Here is a 22,144-nt window from a genome sequence, read left to right as displayed (position 1 = left end):
ATGACGTCATAACCACTTCGAATCTGCTTTTTGTTCATTCGTTCATGCAGTTCCAACTGAAATGCGTGTGTGACGTCATTTTTTGCTCTTAATGGAGAGAGTTTTGTTCATTCGCTTGATTAAATTTTTGGTCACACTTGACTTACCTCACTCTCAAAAATGACTTCCTCACTTTGAAATTGACTATTAATTACTTTAATTCAAAGAGATAAGGTCAAACGGGTGTGTGTCACTCTAAATGAAGGTTTTTTGAGAGCAGCTAATAGAGGCAGCAAAAACTTATACAGATTTTGGATCTATTATGTTTCGGCCCCCCAGCTTAGTGGGCTTATATTTTTTACGCCCCCAGGCGCACGTGCTATTTTCTTACATAGTAACGTGCTATATAACAACTTATAATTTGCAACTGGGGGCTTAAAACACACTGGGAGGCGCGGGCGAAACAGAATAGATCCCAGATGATTTTTAAAATAAAACATATCAGCCTTCAATGAAAAGACGATTTTTTTGGTCTCTTTTTTGCTGTTTTTTGAGACTACAGATCTACGAAGCTATTGCGGCTATTTTCTGGCAATCTGCCAGCTATGTTCATTATTATTTTACTAAGAAAAAATAGGCTGTCGTCATTTTATCTCTTTATTTTTGTTCTATTTCTTCCAATCCCAACATCGGGTTGTAAGATCAATCGCGGCTGTTTCCCGATAATTTGCCGGCCATGTTTTGCCGACCTACTAATGTTTAATTAAATTGAAATTTTTGTATTCAATTTTAGTCGTTTGCGTTCAGTTGTAGCTGGTTGTGTTCAGATATGGACGATGTTTACAACGTTATTCAGGGATTTCATGTATTGAAATTTCTCAAGAGGTACAATTGACAACAATCTGTTTTGAATTCTGTGGAGAAATTTTTTTAACTGCTCGGTCCGATGTGAAAGATGGCTTCATCTCGCAACAGAAATGCAAGTCCAAATATGACAGCTGTTTCTAATATTGTTCCATCAAAGAGAATGTCATCCAACTCGCTGTTCTGTCGGAGCGGTTCGGTCCGTCAAAACTCAGCTCACAAAATGGACATCATTCACTGTCCTCATGACGCTCTGGCAGGAGTTCTTTCAGAAGCAGTTAAAGGGAAAACCGTGAAAGAAATAAAAATATCGAAATCTACTACTGATTCTGGCGGGCAGCTGAAATTTCCATCGTCTCCTGTTAAAGTTATAAAATTGCAAGTATGTGGGCAGCGGGATAACATTATCTCCGAAAGTACAACGCCTGACAACAAATCTGTGAAGAGCTTCTATAAGAAAAGCGAATATGCGCCAAAATTTACAAGGATCTCGTTAGCTCGGAAATGTCCCCAGGGGAGTGTTATAGGCTCGACTCAGACGAAGCCGCCAGCCAACATTTTAAAAGTAAATTTAAGTGAATGTGACAAATATGTGAAACATTCTGACGAAGTAGACACGAGGAAGGACATAAAACCAAAATCAGCATTGGACGAATTTTTGGAATCTGTCGAGCACTTTTCGTCACCTGTACCACAAAAATTTGTTCCTAATTCTTTGGAAAACCATAAAAATGATCAAAGGTCAAACCAGCATACTGAATCGAGGTCAGAACACGAAGGCACGAGGTTCGGAAGGGTTCCGAACTCTAGTTTTGTGAACAATTCAAGTCCTCGAGCTAAACCTAAAGTTTTGGTTGATCCAGAGTTTGTTTTCAATTCACAGCTGTCAGTGAGTCCAGCTATTTCCCCATTTCTCCATTTCAATCCAAATGGAAGAGTTCCCGTGCTTTTAAATCCGCTCATTTCGAATAATGATATCAAAAATGGTTCCATAATCGATGAGATCGAGAAACTGACGGGAAATGAATTTCCAACTCTTGATTCAATATTTCGAGACTTCAAGGATTTTAAGGAGCGAGAAGCCTCAATTATCACTACCTCACCTACGAAGAGTCATAGTAAGCATGTTTAATAGGTTTAAATTGCTGTTCACATTCCATATTTGTTGCATGAAAAGCTGGACTATTGTATCTGCTACCACCTGAAATCATTAATGTTTGCTGTTTGATGGGGTTACTCAAAATGTTGAGCTTTAGATGCTGCGACCTTAGCCGAAAAGTTTGTTTCAATAATTCAAAATATAACACACTAGAGTAAAGATTAGTGAATTCAGCTATCTGATGTTTTCAAGCTTTTTCTGGTTGAAGACCAGACATTTTAGCCAGAGGTTGCGGGTGGTCATGTTTTTGTAGCATGTCATGTGCACAATCATCTTGAATTTAAGATGTTCCTAAAATATGACGACGCAGAATGTTTTTTTTTTGGTGAATTGCAGTTTAAGCTCTTCAATTTTTCTGCATTTACTATATCATTGGATCCTTAATCGTTTTATCAAGGTTGTTTCGTTGACAGAGCTATCAATTGGAGAGGTGAGAAGATTGCTGACTCAGAACGATTTGAAGAGCAGCCCATCACTTAATTCCTTCATGGGCAGACAACCAGACACAAGTAATGCGGCTCCTGCTGCATCTTACAAAGAACTATTCGGTCAGTGCTCTTTCACAGAACAAACGCAGCCAATTTTGGTAGAGGCGTTGATGATGGTGTTCATTTTCTAGTCATAGAAATTCCAATAATCTACATCAATGCCGTTCGTCTTTTTTTCACACCGATTCATTTAACACCGCAATTTTAATCTCAAAAACCTATGTTCGAATTCCCTAATTCTGAATTCAATTGTACCAATTATGTAAACAATTAATATCTGGGTGAACTGATAGAGGGGTGAATTCAATTGGCAAGTCCGTAAGCTTAAAACCAATGAGTTTTTTAATTTAATAGAAACTTAGCTCCCGATTAAAGCAGCTAAGTAAGTACATAGATGGCAAGTTTGGTCTTTCAGGTGGTCAGCAGTTCACAAAATTTGCCTCTGATTCTTACAGTCCGATCCCCACCGGTCCTTGTTTGTCATCTGGGAGTACGGAAGTGATATCAATTCGTAGCCCTGCACAAAATACTGCAGCTATTCAGAATACTCCACTTAGAAAGGAACCTACAAATGCTTTCAAATTGTTGACGTGCTCAGCACCTCCTATAGACAAGTATAGAGATGTCCAAACGTCCCGTAAGCGGAAGCTCCTCGAATCCAAAGATGAAAAGGGAGCTGATCATTTGCATCCTGCTTTGGTTGCTGACCCAGGATCGCACAAGAGAATCCGAAGATCTATGAAACGTCTTGCGAATGATGAGAAACAATTAGTACTGGTAAGAGGAACTCTTTAAAGAATTTAAACTAGATATTTAAACTGTTCACAAACAAACGAGCAATTTTTCTCTGGGAATGAATTTGATGTTAGTTTGTGCGAGAGATCTGGGGTTTTTGTGAATATATTGTTACGCACTGATTCTTACGTGTTCCTCAAGGTGTTTTCTGAGGTTAATATTGGAGGTAATTAACTTGTATAATCAGCATTTTACAAGGACTTATTTAAATGTCTCACAGTGCGATTTTTAGCAGATATATTTTGAATAAATTTAGCTAGTGATAGCCTTTTATTGAGCGGTTCGGATGTGCGATATTTCCACTAGTTTGCCTTGTGTTCCAGAGTTCTAATCGTTTGCAATTATGCTCTTAGGAAGCCTAATCTAACTTAGTAATTTATAAAGATTTATCCAGTTCAATCTTTAATTATTTCAGCAAAAATAAGTTAACAATTAATAACGAGAAGTTTTCTAGTTCTATCGAAGTTTTTCAAGATATTATTCAACTGATTGTCAGGATGGTTCTCCGGTGTTCTGATGATCGTAGGTTCCGCAGGGCTGTACATTGAGTTGTGTTGGTCCTTCGCAAATATTTACTGATCTATAAGTTGGACAATTTCCGGCTTTTGTACGTCTCTTGATGTTTGTTAAGTACATATACAAGTTCCGTATTAGCACCTACTTTATCAGAATAATTACTTCACCAAGTACATAATCTCTCATGAAGTTATTTACTAATTATGCGAATTTATCTTCAAGAAACTCAAAAAAGTAAATATTGAGGCTTTTAGGCACTTGATATATTTATCAATAAACTGTCAATCTGCGGTTGTTTTTCATAAACATAAACAAATTAGGGGTTACAGGTCTAGATGGGAATACTAGCTATATATGGCCTTGAAACTAAATGAATATTATAGCAATTATTTATGGATATTTTAAGGAATATCATCACGTAACTATGGGGGACGAAATAGGGGCGTGACACTACCGGACTTTATGAAAAATTTCCATGAAAATTTTGAGAAGGAACTGGGGTTTTACAAATTTTCTATAAAACATATAATCTGCACGAGTATGAGGATATACATATGTCTTTGTTGGAGCCACCCAATTTATGTTTTCTTAGAAAAGAGTTTTTGAACGAAAGCATTTAAGTGAAAAACAATTAAGGAAGTTAAGAGAAATAAAGTTTAAGATGAGATAAGGTTATAATGAAGAGGATTAAGACAAGATTAAAAGCTTTGAAGGAACATTAAGGGTGATGAAGATGCGCTATTTCAGAAGGAAAGCATGAGACATAAGTTAAAGTTAAGGTTAAGAGAAGACATTGAATTAGCACTGAAAATAATCACGGTTATTTCGTTAAGTAATGGCTCTAAACTTTGAGAAGGAGTAGAAGGATACTGGTTGAATGAATGGTTTAAAGCACTGGTTAATTTCTGGGATTGAAGCACTGGTTTGATGATTTAAAGCACTTAGAAGGAAAACTTAATGGATGAAGGGATACTTAATCAGTTGAAGGATTAATACTTGTTGAACTATATAAGACTTTCAAGAGCTCAAAGTATACGTTCCTCTCGGGGTTGAGCTTGGTTTTCTAGTTCATCGTCTGTGTTGAATCAGTCCATGGTGTTGAGTGACATGGTAGAAGTTGCAGGCATGGAATTTCGTCGTTGTCGTTTTAGGGTTCCAAGTTCTTCTGGAGAGATGACTGTTGGCGGTTGCTTGAGGTGTTTGGCTAGATTTGTAACAACATCTGCTTTCAGATGTTTTGGTACTGAAACTACTAAGTTAAGCGGTACATTGGTTCCGTTAAGCTTCATGAAATTTGGTACAATTCTTCGCACAAAAGCTACTTTGGTATAAGCACATGAAGAGAATATGTAAGGCTAAGTTCCCAATAAAAACAATGACTGTTAGCGAAAGAGAAAGCTTGATCGGAAGATATGATTCAAGTTTGTCAATTAATGCTGGTTTGAATGACTTCATTTCAGTGGTAATGGGCTTTGCTATGTCATCTAGTGATTCTGTTGATAACTTTCGTTTGGAGTAAATGAATTCTGTTTTAACTTTCTTCAATAAATCTAGATTTGCTTCAGTGCTTGATTCATATTTCGGAAATTTGTTGATGTTTGGAACTGAGTCAATTAAATGTGCAAGTGGATCTGGCAATTTTACATTGTTTCTCTTCGCGGGAAGGTACTGACAACTTTGTAAATCAGCTCGAATTTTAATGTGGTCACTGAACATTGTATGTCCACATTTTAATGTGATTAAACAGATGTTACAACCTTTATGAGGAATGTTGGTGTGTCGGCCATTATCGTCCATACCAATCTTACTTAGGCTAAAATCACTTGAAGCTGATGTTAGGAGCCAAATTCCGTATCCAAGGTTCTGTGCTCTTTCGGGGTTGGGTAACACAACCTTCTCTGTGTCACATACTTTCAATGCTGTAATGGCATGATGAAACTTAAGGGTTGCTAGGCACGAGGAGAATCCAAGGTGGGTTTCCATTGTCTCGTGACAGATTCGGTATGGTGGCGATCCAAGGCAGTTGTCGTACTGGGGTCTCGTCGGTACTGTTGTTTCCATCTGACCTGAGATTGCTAGGTATTCTCCCTCTATCATCCATTGTAAGGCGTCTACAGAGTCCTTCTGGGGCATAGGGATTACATTTGCACGATAAACGTCAAACACTGTCTGGCTAGAGGCTAGGGGAATGGCTAGTGTCAGTAAAAGTCCGTCTTCTACTGTTGAAATCTCTTGTACGAGTTTTGCATCGTAATACGAAAGAATGTCAGTCATGTGTATTGCCAAAGTTAGACGATCTGGTGCGTTCTTTTGGCTATCATGGACTGCGTCAAGGATCTTTATCAACGATTTGCGGGGTACTAAAGAGATTGGAAGGCGTTTGTCAAGTAAAGTAGGAATTGCATTTATAACATTAATTCGGAAAGAATATAAAGCTGCTCGATAACTTTTAATATCTGCATAAAGAGTAAGAAGTAATGATGCTGCTGTGTCAAAGTTAAAGTTCAGTTGTTGCTGTGTTTCTTGAATTTCCATGCAGGTTGCTATTGCGTTCAGATTATGGTCTACAATTGCGAATTGTTCCTCAACTAGTTTTCAGTTTCTATTCTGGTTTTCTTGCATTTCGTTTTGAACTTTATAAACCTTTGCAAGTTCGTCGGCAACTAGAAAGAATTTCTCATCTGTTTGTGCGCCGATTTCCATGACATAGTCGTAAAGGCTATTAAAACTGTTAGCTAGTCTATCGATATTTTCAGCATTTTGAGACGTTCGTTGGCATGAGCCGAAAATTCCTGTGATTCCACCGCATCCTCCGCTGCTCATTGCTATTCCTGGACCGAAGAGTCCAATTCCAGCGACTGCGGCTGCTATAGCAAGCGGGGCGGCTCTTTTTTGTCTGTTTCTGGGGTCCTCTTCGACTCTGGTGAGGAGTTTTTTGGTCTCATTGCGTAGTTTAAAGACTTCATGTTCGGCTTCGATTGTTTCGTTGAGGATCTTCGAGTAAAGCCAGTCAACATTGAAGACATCTGTCTGATTGCGATACGTGGTACTGTAAGTCATGTTGCAAAATTCTGACTGTTATCCATTTCTTTGGGAGTTCAAGAAGTAGAGTCTCTACTTGTCGTATCGTGAAATTGTAACGAGGAAATGGTACTAAAAATTCCGCGTTGATGAACTTCTCGGTGATTAAGATCTTTCCTTCCTTGTGAAAGATTATTCCCTGAGCCAGCGCTTCTTCTGTTTTAGTCGGGGTCTCAAAAGTGGGGCCGATAAGTACCAGATTTATCACTATTGTAAGTAACATTTTCGTGTTTCAATAGTAACAACTATGTTTCAGGACAATCTTCTGCTGATGTGGCTCTTCTGGGTGTTCAACTGGTTTCTATTTGGCTTTCCGGTGTTTATATGCTCATTTGCCTAATGTAGTCAGGCCTCTAGTTCTAATTTGCTCAATTTGGCACTTGTTTATGTGGTGTTTATTTGTTTCAGGTGTACTCTGCTTTTATATCATGTGTGTTTGTGTGTGTTTATTGATATTACTACTAAATATGGTGTTTAAACATGTTGAAGTGTAGTTCATCGATTGAATGGTGGGTGTGTGATGATGGGGATGGTGGTTGGGGGGGTCGAATCATGCAGTCTTTACATGTTTTTTCGAGTTTTAGATTATTCTGATATCAAAATGTGCTTTAATATTACTGTCCGCCCGAATAATATCACTCCGGGATGCTGCAACAACGGGACCAGGTATGTGTCAAGGAACTGGGTTCACTGGTCTCATTTAGTTCACCCAGAGTGCAATATTACTAATAGTACAGTAATAGTTAATAGTATAGAAGATGGTTGGGACGGGGACTCAATATTATTATTAGTATTCATATTATTCATATTATTCGGGGTTGTTGTGACGTGGAGAAGGAGAAGGAGGGGAAGATGTGTGGGAAGAAGGAGGGAGAGGGAAGAGATTGAAGATCAGGAAGTTAAGGGAGGAGTTGAAATGGAGGAGACGGCAGTATAACTTGTTATTTATATATATTTATATAACTTATTAACTGACTTGTAGTTGTAGTATGGATTAGTTCTCCTTAATATACTGACTAATATACTTGGTGCTATTAATATTTAATAAGGTGCTACTAATATCATTGTAATTAGTATATATCAAACTTGTTTTGTGGGGAAGATTGAGGACGTAAGTAGGGGATAAAAGACAATTAGTGAGACTTTGAGAATAAGTAAATGTCAATGATAGTAGTGACGATGATAGTAGTGTCAATGATAGTAGTGCTTTTCTGCGTTGTCTGGTGCGTGTGTTAACAGTTAGTGCCTGAATTTTCTAAGTGAGAAGGGTGCGCAATTGGAAATTAACTAGTTTCAGTTCAATTGTTTTGATTATCATGTAATGTACTTTCAGTTATGGGCAAGTTTTTCAGAGATATCTTTGGATTGCAACAATTATGTTTGGTTGTACTGGTGGAACTAGTAACTGTGAAGCATGTGAGCATGTGGTAATGTTTTTGTGGCAGTGTGTAGCTATATAATGCATATTTGTGAGAGTGCAAGAATGGTGATATAGTGACTTTTTTCATTTTTGAGCATTAACTTAAATTTACTTGTGAAATACTTGTGATAAATTGGTTCTAATGGTTCTAGGTACTTGTCCTGGTTGTTAGTAGCCCTTTTGTGTAATTTGCTGGTTTGGAAGAGTATTTGGTACTAATTTTCACATGTAATTTTTTCGTAATTTAGGTCATTTTTCCACATCAGGAATGGTGTTGTATATATGTGAATTTTTCAAATTTTATTGAACTTTGGGCAAATTTTTTGGTTTGGCCCACTTGGTAGACATTGGTGGGGAACAACTATGCTATAAATTCAGGTTTTAGGGAACTTTTTTGGTCAACTTCTTATTCATGTTTGAGAAAACGAAAAATGCGAAAATTCGGGGGCCCCAGCGTCACTCAAATTTTAAATTGCTCCAATCGGGCTCAAAATTGGCAGATCGCATCAGTGGCTCAAAAAACGCTGCAGTGAAAAAATTTGGTGCAATTTGAGCATTTTTCGCAAAGTTATGACTATTTTCGTAATCTGAACCTGGCTATTTTTGAATTATGAAATTCCGGGCTGAGTAAGTCATTGTTCATACATTATCGGTATTGAATGGTTAAAATGGTACTGTCTATGCTTATTACTAATGTATATTACTGAATTATAGGGTTTGAAGCTATTTATCGGGTCAGAACATTGATTTTTGAGTCCAAAATGCTAATTTTCAGGCGTGATTTTTCCACTATTCGAGCTTCTTCAAGACATGTGTCGGTCTGGTGATGATCTAGTGACCTAAATCGGGTGCTAACTGTTAGTACTGATATCTGTGGCTATCAGGAGTAGCATTTTGGTAGCTTTGGAAGTGATTAAGGTGTGTTTTGTTCCAGTTTTTTTGTAGAATTTGCTAGATTTTTACTTGAGGTGCGTCATGTTTGGTGCATAAGTTGACATAGATTGGAGATGATTGATTTTTGACGGTAACTGAGGTTCATACTAGTGAGTACTATTTTGGTGGCAGCTATTGGTGCAGTTTGATGCATGGTTTGAGGTCATTGTGTTGAGTTTTTCACATTAGAATTTTGGACTAAATTTGGTCAAAGATGTTCAGATTTCGATTTTTACTTTTTTTTCAACATTTATGCATTTCTGTGAGATTGTATCAATTTATTAGGCTTGAACAACTACTAGAGAGACTGAATAATGGATATGGGCTCATAAGTAGGCTATTTTGTACTATTTTTCTGGTCTAATTCTGGTTCTATTTTGACGAGTTTGAGAAGAGTCTGGTAGGCTTCAGTATTTTGCTATTATTTCAACATTTTACTTAAGAATTTTCAATATTTTTAATATGAGCGTGTAGAGCTTGAGCATACGGATGTTTTAAGCTAATAATATTGGGTTTTAGATCATTATTTTGGATTTTATGAACATGTTCGTAAATTTTCAAAAAGTCTCCAAAATTGAGGGCCCCAGCGTCACTCAATTTTTAAATTGCTTCGATTGAGCTCAAAAATATTGAATCGCTTTATCGGCTCAAAAAACCCTGCAGCGCAAAAATTCGGGCGGTTTAAACTATTTTTTCACGAGTTATAACGTTTTTGCTGCAGTGAACCTGGGTTTTTTGAAAAAGCTCAGATAGGGGATAGGTTATTGGCTATGAGGCTATGAAGAACTTGTTCAAAATGATTGATATTGCTATGGTTGGACTGCTCATGAGTAGGGCTAACTGAATGAACAATAATTTTTGGGTTCAACATATTTGGGTACTAAGATGCATTTTTGGTCACTTTCGGTAATTACACTCAATTTCTTGTAATTTTCGTTACTTTGGCAGTCTTTTCTCAACTTGTATTGGCACTAGGGGGCTGGGAGTGCAAATTCTAAGAGATATAGGTGTGCTGATGGTGTGGTTAATTGCTGTCAGAAGTTAATAATTTTGACTTTAGTGGGAAATAACTGAATTTTTTCTGACAAAATTGTGGCAATTTCAGAGCTTATATGGGTTTAAGTCTTCATGGTTGATACTGGGATGAGCTGGGACTGGTTTTTATGGTACTACAAGGCTAGTGGGGGGTTGCACTAGGCTTGTAGGGGGTATAGGTGGCTTTAATCGGGTCAGGTGGGGAGTAAAATGACAAAATTTTTGAAGCGTAGGATTGAAGCAGAAGCGGTTTTTGTTTTTTCGTGATTTTTCAACATATACTTGGCAATATTGGGTTTTTATGGTTGTTTGAGGTTATAACATGCGGGTGGCAGCTGGGAGTAGCTGAGCTGCTGGAGGGATTTGGGACAGTTTTTGACATATTTTTGGGGTATAATTTACACTACATTTTAATTAATTTTAACACACTTTGGTAGGGTTCGGCATTTTTGTCATAACTCAACTTTTATTGATTTTTGACGGGATTTTTGGGTACTGGGACGTCAAGCGTGAGCAGTAGGATGGTCTAGGGCTATAAAATAGGTCAAATGGGGCAAAAGTTTGGAATGATCGGGGCATTTTTCACAATTTTATGATTGTTTTTCTGAGGTGAACCTAGGATTTTTGGGAAGGTCAATTTTAGGCTGTTTTTGGTACTTAGAACGCGTCAAAAGGGGTCAATTATAGCTGGAATCGCTTTTACTGGATGAGGGCTGTTCAGAACAGTAGGTTAATCCATGTTCGGACAAGTAGTTCTTGAGATATATCAAAATAACTAGGATTTAAGGTCGAAATTTTTCGAATTTTGGGCGATTTTTGGGCTTTAGGGCTAAGTTGCTCAGGCTTGTTGGGCTTTTGGGGCAAATAGATGGTACTGCTGGACTGTACTGGGTCTGTACATACTAATGGATGTAGATGGTTATGGGTAGAGGGTCGAAGACTTGACATATAAGCTCAAAAATGATGTTTAAATCTAATTTATCATAGCCACTGGCGAGTTTCGGAAGACTTAAGTGTGAAATTCCTGCATCTATTACTATTTGTCTCACTTCATAAAGACTTGCTAATACAGATTCGTATGTGGGTTTGTGGTAGTATCTAAATTTGGTAACTAAACTGAAGTTATAACGCTCAAAATAGGGGTCAAAATATATTAAAACTGAGCCAATATTCGGTGGATATCTAAGTCTGATTGCACTTGGGGCTGCTGAGTACCAGCTTTTGACTTGTCCGGCTAATCCCTTTGCCATTGCAAGGTCTGGTGATATACAGAGTGCAAAAGAGTGTGGAGGGTGTAAGATATCTGTTGGCGAACTAAGATATGTTGCATTGATTTCTTGACTAAAGTGATTTAAGTTTTGGTTTGATGAGCCTGGTGAAGAGTTTTGTTTGAGATCTGGTTACTGGTTTGTTTGCTGAACTGCTGGACTTTTTCCCTGAATATTTTGCTATACTAGCTCTAACTTGATCTAATTTTGTCTCTCTACTGGGTGTATTTGACTGTTTTGATGCTTGTGCTGATGCTTTTATTGCTTCACGTTTTTCTTCTTGCTCCAATCTAGCTCGTGCATTTTTGGTCTAGGACTGCCTGATTTTCTAACTTGGTTGGTTAGGTAAGGGTTCTTCATGCAACATTATTTGTCTATCTAATTTAAATCCGCGTACATTTTTCCGCTGTTGGTAGTCTAGTGGTTTGAATGCACTTTTCTCTGTTTTTAGTTTAGGATTATAAGGTCGGGCTCTTATCTTCCTGTCAGTTAACGCAAATTGTTCTTCATGTGTTTCTGGAGGCGATTCAATGTCGAATGGTACTATTGATGGTTGAGAATGTCGAGCAGATGCGAACATTTCATCATCTGATTAGGATGATAGTAGAGGAACACGATTTTCTGGTTCTTGCTTTCGAATTTCATCAGCAATTAGTGGATCAACCGGTATTCTTGCTATTTGTTCAGCATCTAGGTTGTGGTCAGCTAGATTTTCATCTAATTTGCTATTCTCATCAAATAAGTTTGGAATTGCTTCATCTGAGCTTGAAGAATCAAATACTGGAAGATGGACTGGTGCTGTTCGTGGTCTAACTGCTGGTGCTACTACCCTTGGTGGGGCCAGTGGTACTGCTGGAGGTGCTGCTGCAGGTCCTGCTGCTGGTCCACCTAGGGGGACGTTTATGGTCCTTCTGTCTGGGTCTGGTTTCACTTTCTTAGACTGTTGTAACTCGTTTTCTTGTTCATTTATCAATTCTGGGATATGTTTGAAATAGATCAGGTTCCATGTGTTGTATTCTCGATGGATCAGGTTGAAAGTTTGTAGGGTTGATGACTTTGAGGTCTTCAGGAGTTTCACTCGGTTTAATTGGTTTCAATCTGATGCGATGAACACATTGTGTGTAATTCGTGTTTACTTTTCGAATGATGTAATTAGAGTCAGTAAGGACTTTTTGCACTTTATACAGCGGTAGCCATTTCTGAACTTGAGAAGCTATTACTGTTGATTGTTCTAATAGCTTGGGATTGAAAATAAACAGAATGATTTCTCCGGAATGGGTTTCGCTGAGGCTTTTTGGTCATAATACTTTTTATGCTTCAAGTATGCAGTCGTTAGTTTTTCTTTGTCTTCTCCGAACTTTTGCATCATGGCATCTTGCAGTTCATTTACAAAATCAGAATTTACTGCTACTGCATCCATTACTTTTCTGGAGAATCTAATATCAAGGGGTTTTATTGGTTCTCTGCCATGGAATAAAGTTGAAGGGCAACAATTTGTCGCTGAATGATAAGAAGTATTATGAATGTTGCTAATGGAACATATTTATGCCAATCTTTCCATTGTTCCTCAGTATTGAGCTTCAATAATCGTTTCAGTGGTCCGTGAGATCGTTCTACTGCTCCAATGGTCTGAGGGTGCTTTACTGAGGCATGTTTTAACTTTACTTCTAGTAACCTTGCTAATTCTGACATTAATTCTGAAGTAAAATTTGTTCCTAAGTCACGAAGTATCGTTTGAGGAATGTAGCTATGTTGAAAGAACACCTTTACTAATTCTCGGGCCACTGTGTCGGCATATCCATTTGTTAGTGGGACTGCAAATAGATACTTTGTGAAAACATCTATTCCAATTGCGAGGACTTTAGATTGCGAGGACTTTAGGAGGCCTACTAAATCGATTTGGAGCATATCTCTTGGATATGATTGTAGTGAACTGACTGGTTGCAACTTTGGTGTAATGTGGCTTTTTGGAACTCTGTTTAATTGGAGACAAGTGAGGCAATTTTTGATGAAACTAATGAAATGTTCGGTAAAACCTGGGTAATAGAATCGCTTTCTAAATTCTTGAATTGTTGCTTTGGTGCCTAAATGACCTGCTGTTTGTAAATTATGCGGCCTATATATAGTCTCTTTCCACAAATGCTTAGGTACACAGAATTGTTTATGAAGTACTTTTCCAGTATCATCATAAAAATTCCGGTATAAGACATTTCCTTCAAGAATTAATCTATTTAAATGTTTGTGATACTTTTTTAAGTTGGTTGAAGCATACTTTAGGTCTGGTTGTTGATTGTTTTGTTGAATCCAGCTTAAAACTGTTCTAATGTCTGCATCCTTTTGCTGCTCTTCTGCTAAGTTAAGGCTAATTAAGTTGTCTGTAAGGTCTGGGAACTCATCTAATGGATTTGGGTACTCAATTGAATTTATTTCTTGCTTTCTCTTAAGTTTTAATAGACCTTGTTTTTCTGTGATTGGTAAATTATTTTGTTTTTTTTTGTAATCTTCATAGACTCCAAGTTTGTTAAGGACGTCAAGTTCAGCACTATTAATTTTGTCATCGAAATTTTCAATATCAAATAACACATTTAGTTCAATGTCAGGATTCTGGGCTTCTGTGTCTATTTCTATTTCTCTAACTGGAATTCTATCTGTTAACTTTAACGACATTGTCGCTGTTTTATCGGTCTCCATTCTAGAGAGAAAATCTGCTGAGTAGTTAACGCGTCCAGGAATGTGAGCAATTACTATGTTAAAGGCAAGTATTCTGTCTAAACAATTCCAAAGAGATGGCGGTATTACTTTTGACTGAAAGAATTGCGTAAGGCTTTTGTTGTCGGTGAGTATAATTACTTGTTTACTTGATCCCCAAATGTAGTGCGAAAAGTAATCCAGTGCATAGTACAAGGCTAGGAACTCTTTGTAATAAATTGAAAATTTTAATTGCGTTGCATTAAACAAATGCGATCCAAACGATACGGGAGCGTATGTTTTCTTTTCTTTCTTTCCAGTTTCGTTTACATAGTCTTCCACCATTAGTAAAAAAACCTGTGCAGTCGTAACTAGCGTCACAAAGAATTACATACTGCAAGCCGGGTTTTGGCAATCGCAATGTTACATTTGTTGCTTCCATTAGATCCTTCTTTATTACTTCTAATGCCTTTACATGTTCTTCTGTGGTTTCTATTACTGCATCCTTCTTCAGGAGCTTGTAAAGTGACATTAGTTTTTCGCCTAGGTTAGGGATGTAATTTCTGAAGAATTGCGTGAAACCGATTAATCGCTTTACTTGCTTTGTTGTTTTTGGCATTTTGAATTTATCGAGGAATTTAGTGATTTTCGACTTTTCAGGTGATATTCCTTCTGCACTAATAGTATTTCCCAGAAATTTCATTGTATCAGTTGCTATTTCACACTTTTCAGGTGACAATTTCAGTCCGGATTGACTTATGCAGATAAATATTTCTCGCAAAGAGGGTACCAATTGTTCAAAATTTGTTACCGCATTTCCAATATCATCCATAAACTGGGTACAATTTCCTGAGGCTAGGCATGGGTCCAAATAATGTTTAATGAAAGAGCTAAATCCAGTTACTGACTTATTCAATCCTTGGGCAAGGCATTTATGAGCATAAGTTCTCGAAGCAAAGTTAAATGCTAGCAGTTGCACTGATACATCGTCTGCCATTTGCACACAGTGAAATGCTTGAGAACAGTCAAGTTTTGTAAACAACTTTTTCCCGGCAAAGTAATTTATTGCATCACTCATGTTCGAAATTGGGAAATTTTTATTCACATAATCGTTTTTCAGCAAATGATTTACTTTTCTCAAGTCAATTAATAGTCTAAGTCTTCCTGAATTTTTCCGTTGAGCGAAAAGCGGACTACTATATCTTGATTGAGACAAAGTTGTTATCAGTCCATATTAATGCATTAATGCTAATTCTACTTGCAAATCATTTCTCAGATGGACAGGCGTTGGAGGTCCTTGCTCATAAATTGGTATGCTTCTTTCTGGAGTTAACTTTATTTTTAAATCTGTATTATATCCGACGTCAAATCTATGTTTTGCAAAAATTTCACTGAATTCGACTAATAATTCGCCTACTACAGCTTTTTGCTCATCGTTAAGGGCCGATTTCTCCCACGGAACTTGCTCAAAAAGGTGATTTTATCCTGATTATTACCCTTTGGATCTAATTTCTCCATTTCTTGCAGTTTGAGCAGTTGCTCAAATATTTCTCTCTGCAAGGGCGACAAATTTGTTGGATCTGGGCACGTTTCAGGCGTTGGGAACCACAATTTTTCATATTCTGGAGGCGACTTTGCTGGTTGGGCCTTTCTTTTTGGCGTATCTGTGACTTGAATTAGTTGATATATTTCTGTTAAATAATTTTCACTCATTTTCGCTACATTTATTAATTGAGGATCTACTTCTAACAACTTTTCAGCTTGATCTGATGTTAAGAATGAGAATCTGGCTATTTCTTCGCCTTTATTTATGGTAATTGGATGGTCAGTAATGTTGAGGACATAGAGATAAAGAATATTATTTTCAGCAACTTTACTTAAAGAGGACGTTAATATTACTTCGCTATCTTTTTCAAATATTTGGTTTGGAATTATTACCCCACAAAGATCAGTGAATGATTCTAGTTTGTCCTGAAGCTTGCATTCTAGTACTGCTTGTTGAATTGGTTGTAATACTTGCTTTTTTTGTGTTTAAACTCCGAATTTTTTACGCTTTACTACCCTTCTGGGTTGCTTTTCTGGCTTTATTTCATTTATTTGCAGAGTTTGGTCAGGGAATTTAATGTAGCTTTGTCCTGGGCAGATGCTAACTTTATATTTAACAAAGAATGGGTTGCCTAATATTACAGGAGTTGTGACAATTAAAACAAGGAAGTCTTCTGTGAATGTTTGTGTGCCCAATTTAAATGTAACTTTAATTGCTTTGTCAATTTTAACTATGTTTACGTTTGCCATTTTAACTTTATCTAGATCAGGCTTTTCTATTTCTGCTATTGAATTGATATTTGTGTTAATAAGTTCCTTGTAAAACTCGCGGCTTATCATGTTTGCAAATGCTCCTGTATCAATTAGTGCGCGTCTTTTTAATTCTCCATTAAATTCAACTTTAACATAGGATAATGTTCTGCCTAAAAGTGGGACAATGCTAAATAATTGTTGAACATGTGCTACTGGCTTTAGTGTGGGTTGAGGTACTTGTGTTCGGAGTTGCACAGATTTATTCACTTTATTTTTATTACTATTTCTTTTGCGTTTTCTACGCTTTTTGGTACTTTCTTTATAAACTAGTTCTATTACTTTATCTAAACTAGGACTAGACGTGCTTTCGTTATATTAATTAACTGAGTTTTTATAATGTTTATTTTGTTTTTTAAAGTTGGGTGGCTTTATTAGTTTTTTTGTTGATTAAATGGGTAATTCATACCTCCCATAGTTCTATTTTGAGGAATACTTGCACGATTAAACTGATTTGCTTGTTGACTACTATATCGGTTTTGTGCTGGCGCTGGGCTATCATAAACTATTCCCTGTCGGAGAAGATTTGCAGGGGTATTTTTAGTAGGGAACCGATAAATTGGTCTATTAACAAAAGCTGGATGAACAAATGGGGGGCTATTTGAAGGTTCAGTCCAATGATTCCGAGTTTGTGGCTGTTCATTATGATAAAATGGTCTGGGGGCATTAAATTGTAGTCTAAACTCTCGGTAATTATTAGCACGGGGGGGCATACTGTTGCTGGGGCCGATAGTTTTGCTGAAATTGACGATAATTGGGCTGATATTGAGGGTAATTTGGTTGATAATTTTGATATTGCGGGCTACTACTATTTCGGGTGCTGGATATGCTTTATTTGCTTCTGTTCTCAACTTTACTAAGAAATTTTTTACTGTATCAGTTTTTGCATTAAACTTTTGGTTCTCCAACTTTATTATTCTGATCTCTCAAGTTGTCTTGTGTGAATCTATTTCTTAGAGCTGTTATACTATCCGCAAAAACTAGTCTGGTAGCCTCTGGTAGGGTTAGAAAGTATCTTAAAGCATCTCCTTTTAAATGTAAATGCAGAAAATTCGCTTGTTGCGCGGCTGTGATTGCTGCAACTCCAATTGCACCTGTTATTAACTGTTCAAATTCGTTGAAATTGTCCGTTTCTGATCCAGAGAAGGGTGTGATGTTGATTTGCGCGTTTGCCATTTTGCTTTTTACCCGTTTAGATTATATACTTATCGTTCAATCAGTCTTATTTTCGTTCTAAAGTATTAAATAGCACACTTAACTTAACTTAATGGGAGAGATTAATTGATTAATAGCAATAAAGAAGTTAAATGAGTAGCACAAGAGATCAGAAAAAGAAACTACTGAAACCATTCGGTCAGAAAATAATAAAGATGGGATACTTATGAACCTATTCCTAAAGCTCCGGTCGAATCGTCAGACTTATATCGTTGAAGCCGTATGGGCCGCCGAGGTTTCACCTCTAAAGAGTGCCCCTTAGTCTGGGAAAATTCGTGGGGACCACGACCGCACAGGCCTTGTGGAAGCTGCACTTAGATAGGCAACAGCATAATGATCGAACTCACTGTTTGATTCATTAACATCCGGAGCTGGGTGGGGAAATTAAATATAATTGTTTTATTCTGTTTAAATTTAGGTTTTGCCCTCTTTTAGTTAATATTTAAGCGATGGTTTCAGTAATTTAGCTTATTCTGATATTATCTGGTAATCAGTAATGATGTTGTCAAGGTTAATATCTCTATCAGATTGAAGTTTGTTACGAATAAGGCCAAATTTGCGAGCTTTTTGATTTAAACTTTTCGCTGTCCAATAAATTGCAACACGTTTATCATCTTTATCTAGCACATAAATTACGATGGATTTATAAACGGAAGAGGAGAAAGCAGTTACTATCTGAGCTTGCGTTTTGTTACTGTTTTGTGTATAGTTGATGTTATTTCCTTCAATATGTTCAACAAAATTGGGGGAAGCGCGGCAATTATTAATAGCGGGGAGAATTTGTTCTTTATAAATTGACATAAATAAGCACCAAAATTAATTTTACAAATTCATTTACTCACAATATCCTCGTTTGCAATTACTCTGTGTTGTTTGTGTGCGTTGTGTCGGCTGTGGTTGAGTTTGTTCCAGTTGTTGTTCACTCAAGCACTTTTGAATTATTGTTGCATTTTGTCCACAAAGACACAAACACAGTTTCCACCCATTCTTTCCTTTGTTACTGCTTTCTGCTCGGAAAGGAAGTGCTGGAAGCTGATTGAAGGTTCTTAAGGTAATGAAATGGAAGAAGATAAAGAAAGTGTCAAAAGAAGAAAGAAAATGTCGAATTTATCAAAGAATTATTCGGAATTTTGGTCCGCTAAAACTGGGAAACAGCTAGTAACTCCTGTCACCCTGTTACGCACTGGTTTTTACGTGTTCCTCATGGTGTTTTCTGAGGTTAATATTGGAGGTAATTAACTTGTATAATCAGCATTTTACAAGGACTTATTTAAATGTCTCACAGTGCGATTTTTAGCAGATATATTTTGAATAAATTTAGCTAGTGATAGCCTTTTATTGAGCGGTTCGGATGTGCGATATTTCCACTAGTTTGCCTTGTGTTCCAGAGTTCTAATCGTTTGCAATTATGCTCTTAGGAAGCCTAATCTAACTTAGTAATTTATAAAGATTTATCCAGTTCAATCTTTAATTATTTCAGCAAAAATAAGTTACATTAAAAGTAAATTAAGTTACATAAAAATAAAACAATTAATAACGAGAAGTTTTCTAGTTCTATCGAAGTTTTTCAAGATATTAATCAACTGATTGTCAGGCTGGTTCTCCGGTGTTCTGATGATCGTGGGTTCCTAGGGGCTGTACCTTGAGTTGTGTTGGTCCTTCGCAAATTTTTACTGATCTATAAGTTGGGAAATTTCCGGCTTTTGTACGTCTCTTGATGTTTGTTAAGTACATATACAAGTTCCGTATTAGCACCTACTTTAGCAGAATAATTACTTCACCAAGTACATAATCTCTTGTGAAGTTATTTACTAAATATGCGAATTTATCTTCAAGAAACTCAAAAAAATTAAAATATTGAGGCTTTTAGGCACTTGATATATTTATCAATAAACTGTCAATCTGCGGTTTTTTTCATAAACATAAACAAATTAGGGGTTACAATAGCTAATTGAGGAACTACTTCTAACAACTTTTCAGCTTGATCTAATGTTAAGAATGAGAATCTGGCTATTTCTTCGCCTTAATTTATGGTAATTGGATGGTCAGAAATGTTGAGGACATAGATACAAAGAATATTTTTTTCAGCAACTTTACTTAGAGGACGTTAATATTACTTCGCTATCTTTTTCAAAGATTTCGTTTGGAATTATTACCCCACAAAGATCAGTGAATGATTCTAGTTTGTCCTGAAGCTTGCATTCTAGTACTGCTTGTTGATTTGGTTGTAATACTTGCTTTTTTTGTGTATAAACTCCGAATTTTTTACGCTTTACTACCCTTCTGGGTTGCTTTTCTGGCTTGATTTCATTTATTTGCAGAGTTTGGTCAGGGAATTTAATGTAGCTTTGTCCTGGGCAGATGCTAACTTTATTTTTAACAAAGAATGGGTTGTCTAATATTACAGGAGTTGTGACAATTAAAACAAGGAAATCTTCTGTGAATGTTTGTGTGCCCAATTTAAATGTAACTTGAATTGCTTTGTCAATTTTAACTATTTCCGTTTGCCTTTTTAACTTTATCTAGATCAGGCTTTTCTATTTTTGTTATTGAATTGAACTGTTATTGAAGTTCCTTGTAAAACTCGCGGCTTATCATGTTTGCAAATGCTCCTGTATCAATTAGTGCGCGTCTTTTTAATTCTCCATTAAATTTAACTTTAACATAGGATAATGTTCTGCTTAAAAGTGGGACAATGCTAAATAATTGTTGAACATGTGCTACTGGCTTTAGTGTGGGTTGAGGTACTTGTGTTGGGAGTTGCACAGATTTATTCATTTTATTTTTATTATTTCTTTTGCGTTTTCTACGCTTTTTGGTACTTTCTTTATAAACTAGTTCTATTACTTTATCTAAACTAGGACTAGACGTGCTTTCGTTATAATAATTAACGGAGTTTTTATAATGTTTATTTTGTTTTTTTAAAGTTGGGTGGCTTTATTATTTTTTTTGTTGATTAAATGGGTAATTCACACCTCCCATAGTTCTATTTTGAGGAATACTTGCACGATTAAACTGATTTGCTTGTTGACTACTATATCGGTTTTGTGCTGGCGCTGGGCTATCATAAACTATTCCCTGTCGGAGAAGATTTGCAGGGGTATTTTTAGTAGGGAACCGATAATTTGGTCTATTAACATAAGCTGGATGAACAAATGGGGGGCTATTTGAAGGTTCAGTCCAATGATTCCGAGTTTGTGGCTGTTCATTATGATAAAATGGTCTGGGGGCATTAAATTGTGGTCTAAACTCTCAGTAATTATTAGCACGGGGGGCATACTGTTGCTGAGGCCGATATTTTTGCTGAAATTGACGATAATTGGGCTGATATTGAGGGTAATTTGGTTGATAATATTGATATTGGGGGCGAAAATTTTGTTTATAACTTTGTCTGTAGACTTGTTGTGGGTAATGTGGTGTGAAGGTGTTTACTGGGCGTTGTTCTTTAGGTGCTCTGATCAAGTTTTTGCTCAAGTTCTCTTTGATTATTTGAGATAGTAGTTATTGCTTTTAACATTTTATCTGTATTTGATTCTGTTATTTCGTTAAATCCATCGTCAAAGTACTCTTCTCTGTTACACATCTCCCTAATTGCAATTTGTTGGCTAGCTAAGGTGCATAATTGTTCAATTGTGTTAGTATCTGGCCGTTCTAACAACTTAGGCTTAAGCCAGTTCGGTATAGACTTAATGAAGAAGCGCTTCATTTGTTCATTTTTCCTGTTTTCTGACATTTCAAGGGCAGATTCCCTTGCTGCTGTCTCTCTTTCAAATCTACGAGCCTCAGCATCACCTCCTCCTGCTGCCGCTACTACTATTTCGGGTGCTGGATATGCTTTATTTGCTTCTGTTCTCAACTTTACTAAGAAATTTTTTACTGTATCAGTTTTTGGATTAAACTTTTGGTTCTCCAACTTTATTATTCTGATCTCTCTCAAGTCGTCTTTTGTGAATCTATTTCTTAGAGCTGTTATACTATCCGCAAAAACTAGTCTGGTAGCCTCTGGTAGGGTTAGAAAGTATCTTAAAGCATCTCCTTTTAAATGTAAATGCAGAAAATTCGCTTGTTGCGCGGCTGTGATTGCTGCAACTCCAATTGCACCTGTTATTAACTGTTCAAATTCGTTGAAATTGTCCGTTTCTGATCCAGAGAAGGGTGTGATGTTGATTTGCGCGTTTGCCATTTTGCTTTTTACCCGTTTAGATTATATTATTATCGTTCAATCAGTCTTATTTTCGTTCTAAAGTATTAAATAGCACACTTAACTTAATGGGAGAGATTAATTGATTAATAGCAATAAAGAAGTTAAATGAGTAGCACAAGAGATCAGAAAAAGAAACTACTGAAA

General features: G+C 36.7%; 1 protein-coding gene across 1 annotated transcript in view; it reads left to right on the top strand.

The window, feature by feature from the left end:
* The first annotated feature begins 727 nt into the window (after positions 1 to 727).
* The window catches only part of LOC142337606 (uncharacterized), a 37,152-nt gene continuing 15,735 nt past the window's right edge, over positions 728 to 22,144 (top strand). Inside the window, exons 1-3 of the mRNA XM_075386954.1 lie at positions 728 to 1,961; positions 2,416 to 2,550; positions 2,906 to 3,267. Of these exons, the coding sequence (XP_075243069.1) occupies positions 935 to 1,961; positions 2,416 to 2,550; positions 2,906 to 3,267 (1,524 nt within the window). The 5' untranslated portion in view covers positions 728 to 934. The remainder of the gene's footprint in view (positions 1,962 to 2,415; positions 2,551 to 2,905; positions 3,268 to 22,144) is intronic.

Source organism: Convolutriloba macropyga, chromosome 4, assembly GCF_964194025.1.
Source record: "Convolutriloba macropyga chromosome 4, txConMacr16.3, whole genome shotgun sequence".
NCBI classification, from domain to species: domain Eukaryota; kingdom Metazoa; phylum Xenacoelomorpha; order Acoela; family Convolutidae; genus Convolutriloba; species Convolutriloba macropyga.
Note: the sequence above shows the minus strand (reverse complement) of the source record. Positions and strands in the feature narration are given on the sequence as shown.